Source organism: Mustela lutreola, chromosome 6, assembly GCF_030435805.1.
Source record: "Mustela lutreola isolate mMusLut2 chromosome 6, mMusLut2.pri, whole genome shotgun sequence".
Lineage (NCBI taxonomy): Eukaryota > Metazoa > Chordata > Mammalia > Carnivora > Mustelidae > Mustela > Mustela lutreola.
Window position 1 is genome coordinate 119,552,868 of NC_081295.1, and position 17,860 is coordinate 119,570,727.

General features: G+C 56.1%; 1 protein-coding gene across 3 annotated transcripts in view; it reads left to right on the forward strand.

The window, feature by feature from the left end:
* The window catches only part of GRM4 (glutamate metabotropic receptor 4), a 116,773-nt gene that overhangs the window by 80,448 nt on the left and 18,465 nt on the right, over window positions 1-17,860 (forward strand). For all 3 annotated transcript variants that reach the window (XM_059178602.1, XM_059178603.1, XM_059178604.1), the window contains 3 exons: window positions 581-716; window positions 3,243-3,397; window positions 5,485-5,625. In XM_059178602.1, the coding sequence (XP_059034585.1) occupies window positions 581-716; window positions 3,243-3,397; window positions 5,485-5,625 (432 nt within the window). The remainder of the gene's footprint in view (window positions 1-580; window positions 717-3,242; window positions 3,398-5,484; window positions 5,626-17,860) is intronic.

Genomic DNA, 17,860 nt, shown 5'->3' on the forward strand with positions numbered 1-17,860 from the left:
AGCCCAGGGTGGGCAACTTGCTCTCTTCTCAGATTTACTCTTCGAAAAAAATCTTAGTTTCAATGAAAATAACCATCATTTATTAAGTAATCCCTGTGTGTCTGATATTCTTGTATTTGTAAGCAGTAACTGACTTAGCTTTGTAATGATCCTGTGAAGTAAGTAGGATCATCTTCACTTTATAGATGATGTACATGAGGCACAGAGAGGTTCAGTAACTGCCCTGAGGTCACACAGCAGTAAGTAGCAGAACTGAGATTCAAACCCAGGCTATCTAGCTCCTAAACACGATGCTATATTGCCTCTTATTAGAGCCTCTGTTTTATATATGGGAGGACTGAGGCACAGAGAACTGAAGTGACATGCCCAGGGTCATCCAGCTGGTGAGAGGTGGAATCCAAAGTTGACTGACCGCATAGCCTGTGCCTGGAGATCTGGACCTGGGATCTAGGAGTCCGGCTGCAGGGCTGTGGGCAGCCCTTGGCTTTCGTCTCCTGGAGGGGACCGCGTGTGGGAGGGCGTGAAGTGAAGTGGGGAGTTACTCTGGCCACTCTGGGGCTGAGTGACATCCTTCCCACAGGGGGCGTGTGCATCGCACAGTCAGTGAAGATACCCCGGGAGCCCAAGCCTGGGGAGTTCGATAAGATCATCCGGCGCCTCCTGGAGACCTCGAACGCCAGGGCGGTCATCATCTTTGCCAATGAGGATGACATCAGGTGAGAGTGGATTGCAGCCGGGTGGGGGTTGGGAGTCGGTCATGGGGAGAGTCAGTGGTCCTGCTGGAGACCTTCCTAGTGAGCCTGGCCCACTGCAGGCTCTAGAGAGGTGGGGTGCAACATTCCTCAGGCTGGGGCACAGGCAGCTGCTGATGGGCCCCCTTTCCCCTGCCTCCCTCTTCCCTGCATCTATTCTGCCAACTGCTAAGGCCCTGGGTTTTTAGCCAAAGCACCTAGGTTCTAATCCTGCTCTCCTTCCTCCTTGCTGTGTGACCTGAGGCAAGTGTCTCAACCTCTCTGTGCTTCTTTTCTGCTTTAAAAAAAAGGGCGGAGGGAGCTAGAGATGCCAGCCTGATAATGTTATTTGAGATCTGAACACAGGAAGCAGAGTCTGGCACACAGCAGGGGCCCGGGGCCTGCGGATCCCCTGTCAGCCCCTGCCCCCAGTCTTTGGCAAAGCTTAGAGTAGTGGAAAGAGGCCTGGGCTGTGGGTCTAGTCCTGGCCTGGGTACATGCTCACAGGGGGTGGCATCGTCCCCTCCCTGGGCTTCAGTCTCTGCCTCTGCACAGGAAATGGATGGACTTCTGGGTGCCAGGACCGTGCAGTGCCAATCCTGCCCACTCCGCACGTCTGCTTCTGTCCCCCAGGCAGAAGTTTGGGTGCACTGAAAAGCCCCATCTTAACCAACTTCTCTTCCTCCTCCTTTTCTCCTGCTGCTACCTCTCAGGCTGATGTCAGGGCCAAGATGGGGGCAGGCCTCTGTGATTGCCCTGTTCAAGGGGGAGAGAAACACCAGCTCTGAGCTCCAGGAGCCTCAGTCTGGAGGGAGACACAGCCCTGCCCTCAGGGAACCCCAGTCCGAGGGAGGAGACAGGAGACACAGCCCTGCCCTCAGGGAACCCCAATCTGAGGGGGGGAGACAGGAGACACAGCCCTGCCCTCAGGGCACTCCAGTCTGAGCAGAGGAGACACAGCCCCTGAACTTGCAGAGTAAGACAGTAGAGTCCTCCCCAGACCTCCTCCCTCAGCTGGCTGGCCTGAGGTGTCCTAGCCTGCTGTGCCCACAGGCCTCCTGCCCTCCAGCCCAGCCAAAGCTGCCTGTCTGCCCCTGCCCCCATGTGCCTCCCTCCCTGTAGCTAACCAGTGTCCATCCGGGTCCCATTCTTTCCAGCACTTTCCCCACTTGGTAAAGACCCCATCCTGGACCCGAACTGCAGCAAAACAGATTTCCCCTGAGAGACATTGCCAGGTCCCTGCCCAGAGGTGCGCCCTGTTCCAGGCCTCCTGCTTAGCTCAGATGGACCCAAATGCTGGGAGGGGAGGATGAAGGCACTGGGCCCTGTGTCCTAGACAAGAGGCACCTAGGGAAGGGACTGACTCCAGAGGGAACTGGCAGCAGGAAGTTGAGGGGGGAGCAGAGGCATTTCTGGAAATCCACATGCATTTTCAGAAGTAAACAGAAGTAAAAATAAACCCAGGTGACTTTGCAGGGAGGGAGGCCTGGGAGCTCTGGTCCTGTCTGGCTGGCCAGATGCAAGTGGGTATTGATAGCGCTGTGGGCGTGGCTTCTGGGAACAGCCCCACCCCAGATTCTGGTGGGTGAGGGGCAGCTGCAATAGGTTTGGGGGTCCAGGACCGTGGAGAGTCAGGAGCTGTTGGAGGAGGGAAGGCGTGGGCTCTGGGGCCTGGAAACCTATTTCTCCCTGGCATCCCCAAGCTGTCCTGGGCTCAGCAGCCGCTCCTAAGCTCTGGTGGCCATGTCCCAGTTTCTAGTATCACAGCCTCTTGCTTGCTCTGTGATCCTGAGCAAGGTGCTCGCCTCCTCTGTGTTCCACTCTCCCCACCCCACTATGGGAGAGGCTGGGTTGGGGGAATTTTGCACAGTCCTGGTTTTCTTCTCTCTGAGTGTCTCCTTTGGCCACTGCCCTGTGCTGGGCTCTAGGGTCCCTGACCTGATGACAGCCACTGTCACAGTAGGACAGTGGAGGGGGTGATCACCTGCCTTGCGCCCTTTCATCCATCCAGGAGGGTGTGGGAAGCAGTTCTTCAGAGGCCCTAGACTTTTGGCATAGAAAGAGGTGAGGCAGAGAAGGCTATGCCGGCAGGGAGTGGCGAGTGCAGAGGGGTAACCATGTGGGTAGGTGTGTGTGCTCGTGCACACATATAAATGTGAGAAGGAGACGAGATGTGTCTGTGGAATCAGGACCAGGGGCATGAACCTGAGGACACAGACAGGGCAGGTGTAGTCCTGGGGCCTGAGTCAGCTCAGGGGTGTGCATGCACCTAGGGAAACAGGGACGGTCTTTGCAAGGACAGCTGTGGCCCTGGGGGTAGGATCGAGTGGGGGTGGGAGCACCTTGGACCTAGAGGCAAGCATGGGCCAGGGGCAGGGGGACCATGGGCTATTCAGGGGACATGTGTGTGCCGGGGGGTGGGTCAGTCAAGGGCCCCTGCGGGCTGGGGTCCCTGGGGGGACAGTTGCAGGGGCAGACACGGCTGGGCTGGGCTGGTGTGTGTTCCCACAGGCGTGTGCTGGAGGCAGCACGGAAGGCCAACCAGACAGGCCACTTCTTCTGGATGGGCTCCGACAGCTGGGGCTCCAAGAGCGCCCCCGTGCTGCGCCTGGAGGAGGTAGCCGAGGGCGCTGTCACTATCCTCCCCAAGAGGATGTCAGTGCGAGGTAGGCCCCGCAGCCCCGGACTGCGCCCCCCCCCACTCTCGCCTGCCCCCACTGTTGGTGTGCTCGCCAGCTTTTCCTTATTACTGTCCCCCCACTCCATTCCTTACCCACTCCTCATCTTCCAACATTCTGTCTTTCTTCTTCCTTGGCCCACACCCTCTTTGTGCTCATGCTCAAGGCTGTATGGACTTTCTAGCTGCATTCGACCCAGCAGGATTCAAACCCAGATTCAGGAGCTTTCTTCTCCCTTCTCAGATATTTTTGGGTGCAGGAGAGGGGTGGCCCATACGGGAAGCTTCTTTATCAAGGTCCTTCCTTCATCCCCACACCCCACCATCCCTTCTCCCATCTGCAACAGAGAGCCAAGGCCTTCACTCTGCCTGGACCATGTCCTCTGTCAGAAGGGCCTGGGAGCCACCAGCTGGAGACAAGAAGGTGCTGTGCTGTAGGGGGCACGTTCTCCCTGCAGGCCTTGCCCGGGTCTGGCCGGCCCTCGGTGGTGGTGGTGTCAGCGTTGGGTCTGTCTTGTCCAGCATCCCTTCCTCTTGGGACAGAACCCACAGTCACCCGGGACAGGAATGGTCTGCTCTGGCTGGAACCTCACTGTGAGTGAGGCGTGAAGTTCCCATTAGTGGCCCAGTTTGGCAGGGACCTCACTGTCCTCACCACGGGGGAGGCAGGCTCCCAGGGCCTTCTCCCCTGCTCCTGCTTCGTTAAATAGAAGCCAGCATGGATGTTGCTGGGAAGACCTGCAGACATCTGTCGCTATAGAACTTTCCAAGAGACCAAGGCCTGAGCATGGGGGGCACCCGCTGAAGGTCACAAGGCACTGTATTCTCTCTACCCTGAGGCAGAGGGCGCTGAAGTTCCCACATTACCCTTCTCAGCCTCCAGCCACAGTAGGCACTAAACAGTAGTGACTGTGGCTACTGGGAGACATCTCATTTAGTCTTTCCTGTGACCCCACAAGACACTTTTTTCCACATTTAGTAAATGAATGCATTAAGGCTCAGAGAATCAAAGCGACATATAGTGGCAATTAAGCGGCAGAGCTGGGACTGAAACCCAGAACCTGTCTGACAAGTCCCTTTTCTCTCTGAGATATTAGCGAAGACTTTGAACCATGGTTCTCGTCCAGGGGGCGATGTGACCCGCAAAGGACATCTGGCAAAGTCTGGAGACATTTTTGGTTGTCCCACCTAGGGAGTGAGGCTACTCTACGTCCTGCTCCCTACAATTCGTAATGATCTGGCCCTAAGTGTCAGTAGTGCCAAGGCTGGGAAAGCCCACCCTCGCCCAGTCCCTCACCAATGTCAGCATTCTCCTACAGCTCCGACAGTCGCTTGACTTGAACCCTGCCCTAGTGTGGACCCTACTGAACTTTCAGGCCTCCTGGCCCACCCCTGGCAACTCGGTCAATGATGCAACGGTACTGGGAACATCATCCATGCAGGAGGGGCACTGAGGGGAGAGAGCAGGCGCTCTTCACTCACCAGCCCACCCGCTGTGGGGTGGGTTTTTTCCTGGGCTTAGAGCAGAGGCGGTGAGTTCCCTTTGGAACATCTGGAGGAGGAAGTCGTGTCTGCCAGTGATGGGGGTATTCTGGACTCGAACACAGAAGATCCAGGCCCTGGTCTTGCTGTATGACTTGGGTCATCCCCTCCCCTCTCCTGTCCTGTCTCCTCTTTCGAACCAGAGATCACGGGTGCTCCCAGCTTTGGTCAGCCCTCCCACCTGCCTCTCTGCTCTAATCTCAGCACCCCCAGATGGTTGCTTCTCAAAAAGGTCCCCTGTTAGCATTTGGGTGGTTAGAAGGTGAAGCGAGAAGCACCCTCAACCGCACTCTTGTTTTCCATAGACAGCGATTGTAAGATTACACGTGAATGAAATGAAATGCACCACGTTTTGTTTTTTTCCGGCTGGACCTTGGATCAGAGGCTCTGCTCTTCCATTCCTCCCACCCTCTGCCTGGGCCATCTCTAAAGCTGGGGGGGAGTTGGGGGGGTGGAGGGGGGAAGCGGGAAGGGCTGGGGACAGGAGGGGAATGGATGCGCAAGGCCCTGACTGACATCCTGGTTCCCTGTCAGGCTTCGACCGCTACTTCGCCAGCCGCACGCTGGACAACAACCGGCGCAACATCTGGTTTGCCGAGTTCTGGGAGGACAACTTCCATTGCAAGCTGAGCCGCCACGCGCTCAAGAAGGGCAGTCACGTCAAGAAGTGCACCAGTGAGCACGCGCGGGGCGGGGCCAGGATGGGCCCTGGGCTAGGGGCGTGGGCCTACCGCCTGAGCGGGGCGGGGAGGTGGGCTGGCGCCCGGGCGCGGTGCTGGGGGCCCAAGGGGTGGGGTCTGAGGGGCAGGGGCGGGGCCTTTCGGTCTGCAGGGCGGGGGTGGGAGGGCTTAGAATCTTAGAAACCGTGGTGCTCTCAGCAGTCCGTGAGTGCTGCTAGGGGGAAAGGGGTTCTGTCCGGCCTGTGGGGATAAACCTTGGGGTTTATCTGAAATGTCCCTAGTAAGAGTCCACAGAAATGACCCCGGGGGGAGCCCCGATACTCGCTGGTCTGAGCATTTTGGAGAAATCATCTCTAACCCCTCCCGGTTTCCTCAGTCATTCAGCAAACACCAGTCTGACTCCCAGGGTGTGCCCTGCTCTGTACTAAGCACTGTGGATATGGCACTGAATGAGAGAGTCAAAAATCTCTTGGAATTTTCATCCTAATAGGAAAATGTTTAAACAAGATAAATAAGTAAGCTATAGAGTATGTCAGAAAGCAAATGCTCAGTAGAAACAACTAAAGCAAACAGATGGCTTTCGCGTAAAGGTAATATTTGAGCCAAGTCCTTAAAAGGATAGGGAATGGGTCACAGGAGGATGGGACAATGGGTCCATTCTACAGATTGGAAAACAGGCTCAGGTAGGTAAAGGCACCTGGGTTCCCGTAGAGGGAAGGTGGTAGAGCCTGATTTGAACCTAGGTCTGAGCTCCAGGCCCTCAGTCTCCTGGGGCAGCCATCACAGTGTGTCCACATTTAGACACATTCAGATGTGGGTCCCTCTGTACTCTTAGTCTGAGCAGCTCTGCCACAGGACCTTACTTCTGACTTTGAGGGAGCTCTGGGTACTTTCAACATGAGTGGTACCTGGTGAACTCCCTCCTGTATCCTCCTGGACTGATCGGTGTAGCTTGGGCGGAGGGCCAGATGAGCAAGTGACCACTGCAAGGGTGCAGGGACTCGGTGCATGGAATCTTAGGGAACAGGGTGATCCCCAGGGCCCAGGAGGAGGAAGGTGGATGACAGTTGGTGGGCAGGTGGGGAGGATGCTGCCCTCTGGTGGCCAGGGCCCTATGGGACTCAGGAATATTGGCCATTTAGGACCATGGGTATCCCTCCTCCCCTCCCCAGGGCCCAGCAGGCATGCTCATGTGTGGGTGTACTGTACGTGGTAGTGTATGTGTGCAGACACGGGTGTATGTGACTGTGTGTACATGAGTCAATACGTCTAAGGGAGAAGGGGTATGTGTGTGTTTGTCTGATGTGGGGACTTATGTTTCTGGGCAAGATAATAACCGTAAATACCACTATTTGTTGTACATCTGCTGTGATTCAGACACTTTAAAGACGTTATCTCATTTCCCTCTTACAAAAGCCGTAGGGGTTTTTGTGATCCCCATGTTTTAGAGCAGGATATGGAGAGTCAGAGAGACCAAGGTACTTGCCAAAGGCTACACAGCAAATGCCTTCATCAGGCAGTAATCACAGCAGGGTTTTAAGAAGTGCAAACATGACAGCCTTTGTGGGTAGGGTGACCATGTGTCTTGATGACTCCTTTTCTCCTGGCATAATTTTAGAAAATATCTCTTTTATTATTACTTTTTAAGGTTTAAGCCACCCAGTGTCCCATATTTATTTACTTTATTTTATTTTATTTTTTTCAGATTTATTTATTTTAGAGAGAAAGAGCATGAGTGGGAGGAACAGAGGGAGAGGGAGAGAGGATCTCAAGGGGATTCCGCATTGAGCATGGAGCCTGATGCTAGATTCAGTCTCACAACCCTGAGATCATGACCTATGCCAAAACCAAGAATCGGACCCTTAACCAAATGCACCACCCAGGTGTCCCTAAAAACATCCCTTTTATTCTTAAAAGGATCCCACTTAGGTGGGATGGAAAATTGTATGTTCACCCTGATTATAGGTCACGAGACCTGACTTAAAGATGGGGATAGGGGAGCCTGGAACTGGGGTCAGGATGTGTAGCCGGGGCCTCCTGTGTCCAGCCTGCCAAGGGCGAGGGGGTTTCTGGAGTGACCTCTTGACCTGGGAGGGGGAGGAGGAAGGAGGGCCTTTGTCAGCCCCTGTAGGCTCTACCCAGACTCCTAGTCCTCGGGTCGGGATCGGCAAAGATCTCCCACCTGGTTGGTGAGGCGGGGAGAGGGGCGCCTGTCTGCAGCCCTAAGGGAGGACGTTTGGGCTGTCCAAGCCCGCGGAGGAAGGAGGGTGAGAGTACAATTCAGAAGAGTGTAGAGCTTCACTGGCAGTCTATGGCCAGCTCTATGCCCTCTCTGGCCTCTGTGTTCTTGTCTGAGAAATGGGATTGGGTGAGCCAGCCCAGAGGGTATCTTGGGTTGGAAATGAGAAGGTATGGAGGCACTTTGTAAACTGGAAAATGGTGGCTCTCAGGCCTGGCCATGCATTAGAATCACCTGGAAGCTTTGAAAATATAGTAGCCCTCTACCTCCAGATCCATTCAGTCAGAACCTCAGGAGTGGGGTCTGGGCTGTGGGTTTCGTGAAAGCTCCCTAGGTGATTTAGGGCTGGGAAGTCCCCAAGCCTGGTTCGCAGTGAATCTCCCAGGAAATTTTTTTAGAGCTACTGATGCCTGACCCCAGACGTCCTCAGTGAGTGGGTCCTGGGTGCAAGCTGGGCATTGGGATTTTTTCCGAAGTGCCCCAGGCCATCCTCATGTGCAACAAAGTGTGGGAGTCCCTGGGTCAAAGGGAGTGGCAGTGATGGGAGGGAAGATGGCATGCACCCCAGGCAGGGGGGAAGGCATGAGCAAATCAGAGGAAGCTGGACTGAGGAGGGGGTGGGTATGCATCACATGGAGGGGTGGAAGGACAGCGCCTTACAGCTGACCTTGATGCTTCTTCGTGCATCTGAAGCACCAGCCGAGGCTGGTTAGAGTCCTAGAGTGGCCCCCAAGTCAGGAGCGGCGAGCCCATCCGTCTCAGGGTAACTGGAACCTGGGACCTGGGAACCACCCTAGGTGAGGGCGAGGCAGCTCTGGCTTCCCATGGCCCTGCCTGGGTTTGAACGTAGCTGCTCCCTTGGGAGAATGTCTTAGGCCGGGAGGGCTGGGGTGACCCCCATGGAGGGCTGGCTCTGCACTGGGTGCCTGGTGGGCGGCAGAGGAAGGACTTACCCCCGGAACTGGATCCAACTCTATCCTCCCTGCTGTGTGACCTTGGCTGAGTCATTTAACCTCTCTCTGAGTCTCCAAGAAGACAGGGAGGTTGCTGTCCATCTCAGTGGGTTGCCGCGAGGGTTGGAGACGAAGCAAAGGCATGAGGAGGCTGGCTAAAAGACCACATGCACGATCGGTGCTGGTAAAACTGTGGTTGATACGGAGAGGGAGTGGGAGCAATGGCATTCCCAGGTCTGTTGGTACCAGGGCCCTCTGTCAGCTGTAGGATCCCTGGTGAGAGAGGACTGCTCGTATAGCTTGTCACAGGGACAGCACCCAGTCCACGGAAGAGGCTCCTGAGGCTGTTTGAGAACATCACAGCCCTAAAGAATTGGCAGAACTGGCTTTATACCCCAGCAGCCTTGCCCTAGCGCCAGTACCTTGCCCAGTCTCCCCCATTTCCTGCCCTCTGCCTCCTCCAGACCTCCTCACTCTTGCCCCCAGCCAGCCCAGGCATGCTCTGTGGTCTCCTCCTATTCCTACTCTGTCTCCAGAGGCTGCCTTCCCATTCACTTCTTCCCGGATGCCTGCCTGTTGCCTGACCCTGGTGGCCTTACCTTGGCGCCCTGTGGTACCCTTGATGCCAGTGGATGCCGTGGTTGGCCTCTGCCTGTTTCCATCCCTCAGCTGCTCCTGGAGGGCGCTTGGCTGGGCAGAGAGCTGCCATGACTGCAAAGAGTCTCAGAAGAGTGGCAGAGGCTGGCAGTTGGAGATGGGGCTGGTGTGTCCCAAAGTGTTAAGAGAGAGAGGGTATCACACGTTCTTTCTCAAACGTACAGCTAGGAGAGTCCTGCAGACCTGTGTGACCTCAGCAGGGCATGTTACCTCTCTAGGCCTCAGTTTTCTCATCTGTGAAATGGGAGTCCTGTTACCCAGGCCCATCCTCCCAGAGCTGCCATGCTCACCTTTTCCCAAAGAAGGAATCGGACATGATCTGTGGGAAGCACCTGCAGATTGCCCTGGGACTGCCACACACCTGAGCCAGGGAGGGTCCACCGAGTTGGGAGGGTGGATCTTTGCAGCCGTCAAGCCCAGGGGAGGGCTGCACCTCCCTCTCAGTCCCCCGGGTCCCCCCCCCTGGGAACACGAGGAGAGGATTTGCGAATGAAAGCCGTAAACAAGGCAGATACGGCATCCATCTTTTTGACAACACTACCAGCCAGGTGATGGCTGAGCGGAGGAAGGCCCGGTTTATGAGGAAACAGGAGAAATTTACTGCCTGCTGTTCTCAGGGGTTGGGAGCTCCAGCAGGGAGGGTGACTGCATGGCAGCTGGGGACCTGTGGGGAGACCCCTGTCTCCCGGTCTGCTCCAGTAGCCACAACACCACCACCAGAAATAATCACAGCTAATAGTTACACAGAATTTGTCACTTGTCAAGCCCTGTTCTAGTGCTTGGCATTTAACCTTCACAGCAACCTATTTTGCAGATGGGGAAATTGAGGTCCAGAGGGGCTAAAGGCTTGCCCAAGGTCACAAGATCATAAGTAAGAGAGTTGGGATTTGAAACTGGGCCATTTAGCTCCAGAAATGTCCTGCCTCAGAGCAGCTGATGTCCTAGCCCCGGGGCCCTCCTGGCTATTCCAACCTGACTTTGAAGGTTCTGCTGATCTACACATTCCCAAAGGGACCCGAGAAAGCATACTTCCCTGGGGAAGGCCAGGGGGACCAACATTTGGAACTGCCCCTTATCTCCGGTGGGTGCCACCCATTAGAGGAACTCACTTTTATTCAAACCATGAGCCACAGGGTGGCTGGAGGGATCCCGGGTCCGCCATCTCCGTGCTGCTTCTCCCTTGTTCTAGCAGCTTTCACTTAGAGGCTGATTATGGGCTCTGTGCTGGGCTCTGTGAGGGCGACCGACCTGCCTGGGCAGCTCCTGCTGCCGCTGGGAGACAGTTCATCTCTCTAGATAAGGAGGTGAGTGGTGGGCTAGCTCTGGCGGTCAGTGCCTCGGGTTTCCAGGGAAGACCCAACCATGAAACCAGAGAGAGTAGGAGCCCCTTGGAAGGAAATGGAGAGTTCTGGGAGACTAAGGAAGTTGCACTTTTGAATCGGGAGGTCAGAAGTTCTCACCGAGAAGGTGATGCTGGAGCAAAGACCCGAAGCTAGTAAGACAGCCAGGCATGTGGAGGCCTAGGGATGAGCATGCCAGGCAGAGGGCTCAGCCTATGCAAAGGTGTGGAGGTAGGCTCATACCTGGCAGGTCGGGGGAGCAGTGAGGAGGCCTGTGTGGTTGAAGCAGAGTGGGCAACAGGAAGGAGATGAGGTCAGAGAGGCAGGTCAGGCGAGCCAATGCTGGGGGGGCCTTGTAGGCAATTTGTAGGGATTTAGTCCTTTTTCGACAAATGAGACAGAGCTGTTGCAGGGTTTGAAAGAGGATTGATGTGATCCGATTTATGTTCTAAGAGGTTCACTCTGTCCGCTGCCTGGAGAGGAGGTAGGGCTGAGGGCAGAATGGGAGACCGGGTTCAGAGGCCGGTGCTCTGGTCCCGGTGGGAAGTGATGGGGTCTGGAGCAGGTGGTGGCCTTGGAGGTGAGAAGGGGTCAGGTTCTTTGCCAGTTTTGCCAAGTGGCCATGGAGTTGGCTGAAGGATCTGAGTGAAGAGAAAGGGGACGGACGGTAAGTCAGGGATGGCTGCATGGTTCTTGACTATGCATGAGACATGTGGGAGAAGTCTGGGCCGGGGAGGAGAGTCAGGGGCTTGGTTCAGGCACGAGATGTCTTTCTGGTATGGGAGGGGGAGCTGGTGTTAGCTGGGGGGCCTGGCTGGCTTTGGGATTTGGGGAGTTGCCAGCATATGGGTGGGGCTGGTTGGGAACCCCAAGGGAGGGAATTGATTTGGGGTCTCAGGACTGGCACTGGGAGGTCAAAAAGATTGAGGAGGCAGGAGGGAAACCAGCGCTCAGGCCCATCACCTGCTGTCAGGCTGGAGGGTAGGGGCAGGGGGAGCAAGTGAGATGGGAGGAAGAATGGGTGAGGGGATTTGGCAGCCTGGAGACTCCTTGGAGAGATGGGCACAAAACTCTGGAGTTGGTCAGGGAAACAAGGGAGAAATTGATGGTGGATGAGTAGGGACAGTGATGTCGAGAAGTTGCATTGTACACAGAGAAAGAAAAAGCGGGATGCTAGTTGGGGGCAGAGGGCGTCAAGAGAGGGTTTTTGTTTATGTAAGTGGGGGAAATGAAGACATATTTCCATGTTGAGGGAAAAGATGCTGAAAGGGGGAGGAGCATGGCTAGGTGACTGGCGGGGCTGGTCAGTGGCCATCCAGAAGTGATGTTTGCTAATTTCAGAGACACAAACTTCTCTGCTGCTATGAGCATTTGCAATCAGAATTCACAGTCATAGAGGGACTTCAGCTTCCCATGTCTGTATTTTCACCCTGGGGTCATGTTCTTGAGGGTCTCTAGGGGCCTGCAGGTGGTTCAAGGTTGAGTCGTGGGCTGTGCCAGAGGGAATCCCTGAGAGTCAGGAGCCCCTCCCCCTGCTGAGCCTCACCTCCCCCTCCTCCCAGCTCAGGCGGTGGTCCCCTGGGGGGTCCCACCCCTCCCCTGGTCCCTCCCCGTCTGCCCCAACCAGTCATCCCCGGAGACACCTGAGCTGGCTCTGAGACACGAGTGGGTGGAGAGCTGAGGCTGGGTTTGGGGGCTTGGGAGTTTGGGGAAACATAGAGGGGACCAGGAGTTAGAGCTGCCTCAGACTGGAAAGCAGGTGTCTTGATGGAAGGGAGGGCCCGGCAGAAACAACGAAAGAATGTGAACCTAGGAAAGGGAGAGCCAACCGTGTGATCTGGGGACATGATGGGCAGAACAGGGGAGTGTGGAGCCTAACCCCAGGAGCGGAACTCCCAGGACCCTCAGAGAAACCTCTGGGTTTCAGGGAGGTGACTGGGAGAATGGCTCAACCATGGGTGAGTCAGGAAAGAGGGAGAAGGGCCTGGAAGCACAAAGCTGCCCCCCCATCTGTATATCAGCAGGCAGGCTGACCTGGGCCCCTGTCTGAGTGGGGTGGGTACCCTGTGCTCATCTCATCTTGAAGTGGAGGGAGCCCGCATGAACCAGGCTGTATGCAGGTTGGAGGGGGAGGCCTGGGATGGGGGATCTTTCCCAGTGAAGGGGTACCTGTGAGGAGAGGAAACGGATTAACGTACTTAAGGCGGGATGGTATATGTGTTCTGCCTCTTCCTCCTTAATCCTCCCAGAGGCCCCTGCAAGGTCAGTGTCATTACCCTGAATTTATATCGGAGGAACCGACATTGTATTTGACCTGGGTCATCTAGCCATCCACGGCGGAGCCGGGAGCCAGGCCCAGCTGTGTTGGCTGGACTTCAGCTCCTGGAGGGGAGGAGGGGATCTTTTATCCTACTCCCTGGAAGTTTGCCCGAGGGCTGAAAACTGGTGTGCACGTTTGCATATTTGTACATGAACGCAGGCTTCTGCGTGCAGCTGCGTGTGGTGTGTTTGCGCACCTGGGCTGGATTGCACCTGTGGGCCTCTACCTGTGAACAGAGACCGCCGGCACCCCCTGGTCCCCTCAGTGCTCGCCAGCCCCATCTTTGTTAATAGAGTCAGTGCCCCTGGGAGCAGAACTTGGCTTAACATTGAGGGGGGGCCCTAGTGTCTGTTCTCTTTGATGGGCAACCATGAGGCATCCTCCACATCGTCTCCTGGAGGGCTCTAGTGGGATCGAGCCCCACTGATGCATCCGTTATCATCTCCCAGGGGAAATACCCGTGGGCCTGTCAGCCCGACCATGGGTGAATCTGGAGGACAGGATGCTTGGATGCATGCCGAACTGGGCGAGCAGCCGTGTCTGTGTTACTTGAGTTTATATGCGTTGAGACATGAGTGTGAGTATGGCCGTGTGTTTCAGTGCCTGCTGGGTTGTGGGTAGCCACCTTGGACGTGTAGCTTTGGAAGTACGTGCACGTGTGCGTAATTGATTTTGTCTTCTTTTATGCGAGGAAGCCTCTTCAAGAACTGTGCGTGCGTGCGTGCGTGCGCTGGTGCGTGCCTGTGACCACAACGGCTCAGGAGGATTGCGGTTGGGCGGGGTGAGTTGTGGCGAGGTGATGGGGGAGACAAGAGGAACTCTGATTATTTCAACCTTGAAAACTCATTTCAATTACAATTTACAACCTGCAGACAAAGGCTGCAGTCACCGTAGTAACCGTAGCTGCGGGGGTTTGGATGGAGAAAATCCTCTCCCGTTGGTTTCTCCGGCTGGCTGTCACCCGCGGCAGAGCCAAACGCATCTCCAGCTCACGGTACCCCGGGACACAATTAGGACATCTTCAAACTGTTGCTGCTGTCATTGCCACCATGTGTCTGGGATTTATCTCCTCCAGTAGCGCTCAGAAATGTGCGTCCTGCTTCCTCCCAGAACTGCTTGGGCCTGGAGCTCCTGCCCACCCAGGAGGGGATTTTCTGACCCCCCACCCCTTTCTTTCCATGACCACTGCCTGCTCTGACTCTGCAGACAGGGATCCTGAACTTCTGATTAGGCCTGGGCCCCAGAGAAGAGGGAGGAGGCAGACCAGGGACTGGTTAGAGGAAGAAGAAGGGGAGGGACGACCTGGGGTGGGATGGTGTGGGGTGGTAGAAATGGTTAAAGAGCCAGAGAGATCCAGGTTCAAATCCCAGCTCTGCCACTTCCCAGTCAGGCCCATCCCCCGTGTGCACGAGCACATGCTGGGTGACAGGGTTCCTGTGGGATCCTGGGTACATCACTTGACCACTCGCAAACCTCAGTTACCTCCTCTGTGAGGGGACCAGTTCAGCTGACCTCCCCAAGCTCCGGGGAAGAGAAATTCCAGGCATGTGAAGCTCTTGGTGTGGGGTCATTTGCTGAGGAGTCCAGAGTGTGTGGAGGTTATGGGCACAGCTTCGAACATTTGGGATGGAGCATCTCGTCTTTGTTTAACTTGTATTTATGATTCCTGCTCTCCAAAGGGAAGGGCCCTTGGGGGTTGAGGGGTGTTTGTGGAGGGCATGCTCGAGGCCTGGTGTCCCCTTGTTAAATAAAGGTGCTTTGCAGGTCACCTCACGGTGCATTTTCTCATCCATAATTGGGGCTGGACTCAAGACAAAAGTCAAGGATGTGAAAGTGTGTCGAGAAGTCTCTAAAAGTCCATGGCTGGCATTGTGACAGCTCTGGGGTAGGGATTCTGGAGGGGCAGCCCTGATGGGATGACAGGACCCCAGAGCCCCTCTCGTGAGAGCGTCCCCCTGCAGAGGTGGATTCTCCAGGGTAAGGCTCATCCTCACTCTGGCCTCAGGGCAGACGGCTTGCGAACCCCTCCCTTGGTCCTGGACCAGAGTGGCCCAGAATGGCTACTTCAGTGGGACCCACTGAGGGAGGACCCATGAAGAAGGAGAGAGGAGAGGCTGAGAGCAGCTCAGGTGGGGAGGTGTAATCAGATCCCATCAGCCAGGGTATCCTTGGCTTTGGGAGGGAACTCTCTGCTTTCTGCAGTGGCCACAGCCTCCCCTCCGTCCTGGTTAATAATTCAGTCTCTGACCCATAGGAAATGAGGATGTGATGGGAGTGCGGGGTTGTTGAGTAGCGTTTTATGTTTTCCATTTTTCAGGCTGAGGGGAGCGGGACCTGGGGGCTAGGTGCGGTCCAGGGTGGGGCTACAGCCTTCAACCTGTTCCAGCCCCCTCTGTTCCCCTCCCTCTGGGGACAGGGTTGTCACTGGGCTTCTCTCCTCCTTCTCAGAACCTTGTCATCAGGAGCTCAGACAAGAAGGCGGGCTAGTTAAGCTGGAGGATTTGCCTTTCATGTTTATTCCCGTCTGTGCCTTGTCCTAGAAATTGTGTTGACTGATTCACTAGGCTCTGCTGGCCCAGGAGCTCTGAGGCAGGGTTGGACTTACACCCATCTGTGCCCGCAGGTGTCTGGCCAACCTCTGTAGCACTTGGCAAGCATCACGCCTCTCTTTGGGTCTTGTGAATATTAACCCACTAATCCTCCTTAGGGACCCTAACCTGACCCTGTGAGGCAAGTGCCATCATCATCCTCATTTTGTAGTGGAGGGAGCTGGAGTCCGAGGTCCAAGGTCCCACAGCCAGAGTGGTTGGTGGAGCTGGGGTTCCAGCTCCCAGGTTCAAGTCTAGGCCCCCGCAAGTGTAGGGCAGGGACAATGGGTAGTGAGGGCCTTTGGTGACCAGGAGAAAGCCAGGGAGACGGCTCCCAAGCCTGCCTGGCCTCCAGCCCTGAGGCCGCACTGTAAGAGCTGTGGGTCATCTTGACTGAATGGTATCACAAGGACCAACAGGGTATGTGTCCCCAACTGTCCCATCTGAGTGCTGGTGAGTCTTGATCTCTGACCCCGAGGTTGGGATAACTGGGGTCAGGTTCTGCCCTTGGTCCCAGGGGCTTGGTGGCCGAGGCAGGCAGGCATATGAAATGTGCCCCCGGCTCTGTGGGAGCCCCGGGCAGGTGTCTGCCTCTGAGGTATCCAAGGGCAGAGATGGACGCAGTGACCTCTGGAGTTCCCAGGGCCTGGCGCTCGCCCAGCCCAGCCCCCACACAGTAGACATGGCTGTGGGCCAGGGGGCTAGGCTGGGGTGCAGCCCCTCATCCTGCAGCCCACTGCGGAATCACTTTTGCAAGGTATGGCACTGGCCCCCTAACAGGGAGGCAGTGGGTGTACATGGCGGGGTGGGTGGTGGGGTTAATGTCTTTGTCCTGGTCTCCAGGGAGTTACAGGCTGTGATGGGGGCAGGGCCTACCGCCTCAGAAGGGGAAGCCCCAGAAGGGGAAGCCTGGCTTCCCTAGAATTCTTCCCATCCTTTCCCTGCCTCCACTTTGCATCCTCCTGTCCCCTCCTCCTCTCCCCTCCCTGCATTCCTGTCCCCATCCCAACCCCCCTCTTAGAATCCCTTAGGTGTAGAGTGGCACATAGGCTGGGAGCCAGAGTACTGCGATTCAGGCTCAGCACTTGGTGGTTCTGGGACATCACTGGGCTTTTCTGTGCCTCAGTTTCATCTCTGATACGTGGATAATTACTCACCTCATGGCACCCTGGTGAGAATTCAATGCGTTTATATGCATAAAGGGCTTAAAAAGATGCTTAGCATGGAGCAGGTGTTCACTAGACATTAGCAGCCCCTATTCTTCATGATGATTGTTATCCTGGGCCCAGGCTTGGGTAATGCCTCCTCCTCCAGAAAGCCTTCCTGGCCTGCTATGGCCCAGAGACGTCTGTTGGTTGTCTCAGAACCACCACCACCACCACCCCACCCCCCCGCCACCTTTGACCACTTAGCACAATAACAATGTGGATCAGTTACCTACTCAGTGCCAAGCATTCTCAGTTAAACCTCTGGGGGCAGGATTATGATCCCTTTCTATTGAGAGGACACTGAAGCCATAGGCAGCTGTGAAGCTTGGGCCCAGGGCCTGGGGGTAAGGATGGGAAGACAGAGCCCCAAGGCCATGGCGTCCTAGGGAGCCACTGCTGTTTGCAGTGAGGTGAGGGAGGGGGGTTCCCCACTTGGCAGAACTCACTCACCTGCCTAATGGGGAAGGAGTGGGTGGGGATGATAGTAACTTCTAGTGTTTGGAGCGATTGGAAGCCATCGAAGGCACCAGGTGGCTTGGGTCCTAAACTCTGAGGGATCTGCAGCCAGGCTCTCACCCTCCTGGGGCTCAGTTTCCCCTTCCATACCCTGTGGCGGGGGCAGTGTGCCCTGGCTGGCGTGGCTGCCCATCTGTGGGCTGCCAGAGTGTACCGCTGAGCCACACAGCTCTTGTCCTAGCGATTTCCCAGTGGCTCCCGCGATTGGTCTAGGTCAGGCAGGGGGAGGGCGGGGAGGTTCCACAGCCGTAGGGAGACCCCCTGACTCACAGCCTTTTGAGGGTGATCGTGACATGGGGGCCTGCCCTGGCTATTCTGGGGTCTCAGGGCACAGAGATGGCTGCACAGTGGCGAGGGCAGTGGACCCTCCCTGTCCCCTTGTGGGATCATCCTCCATAAGACCATCCCG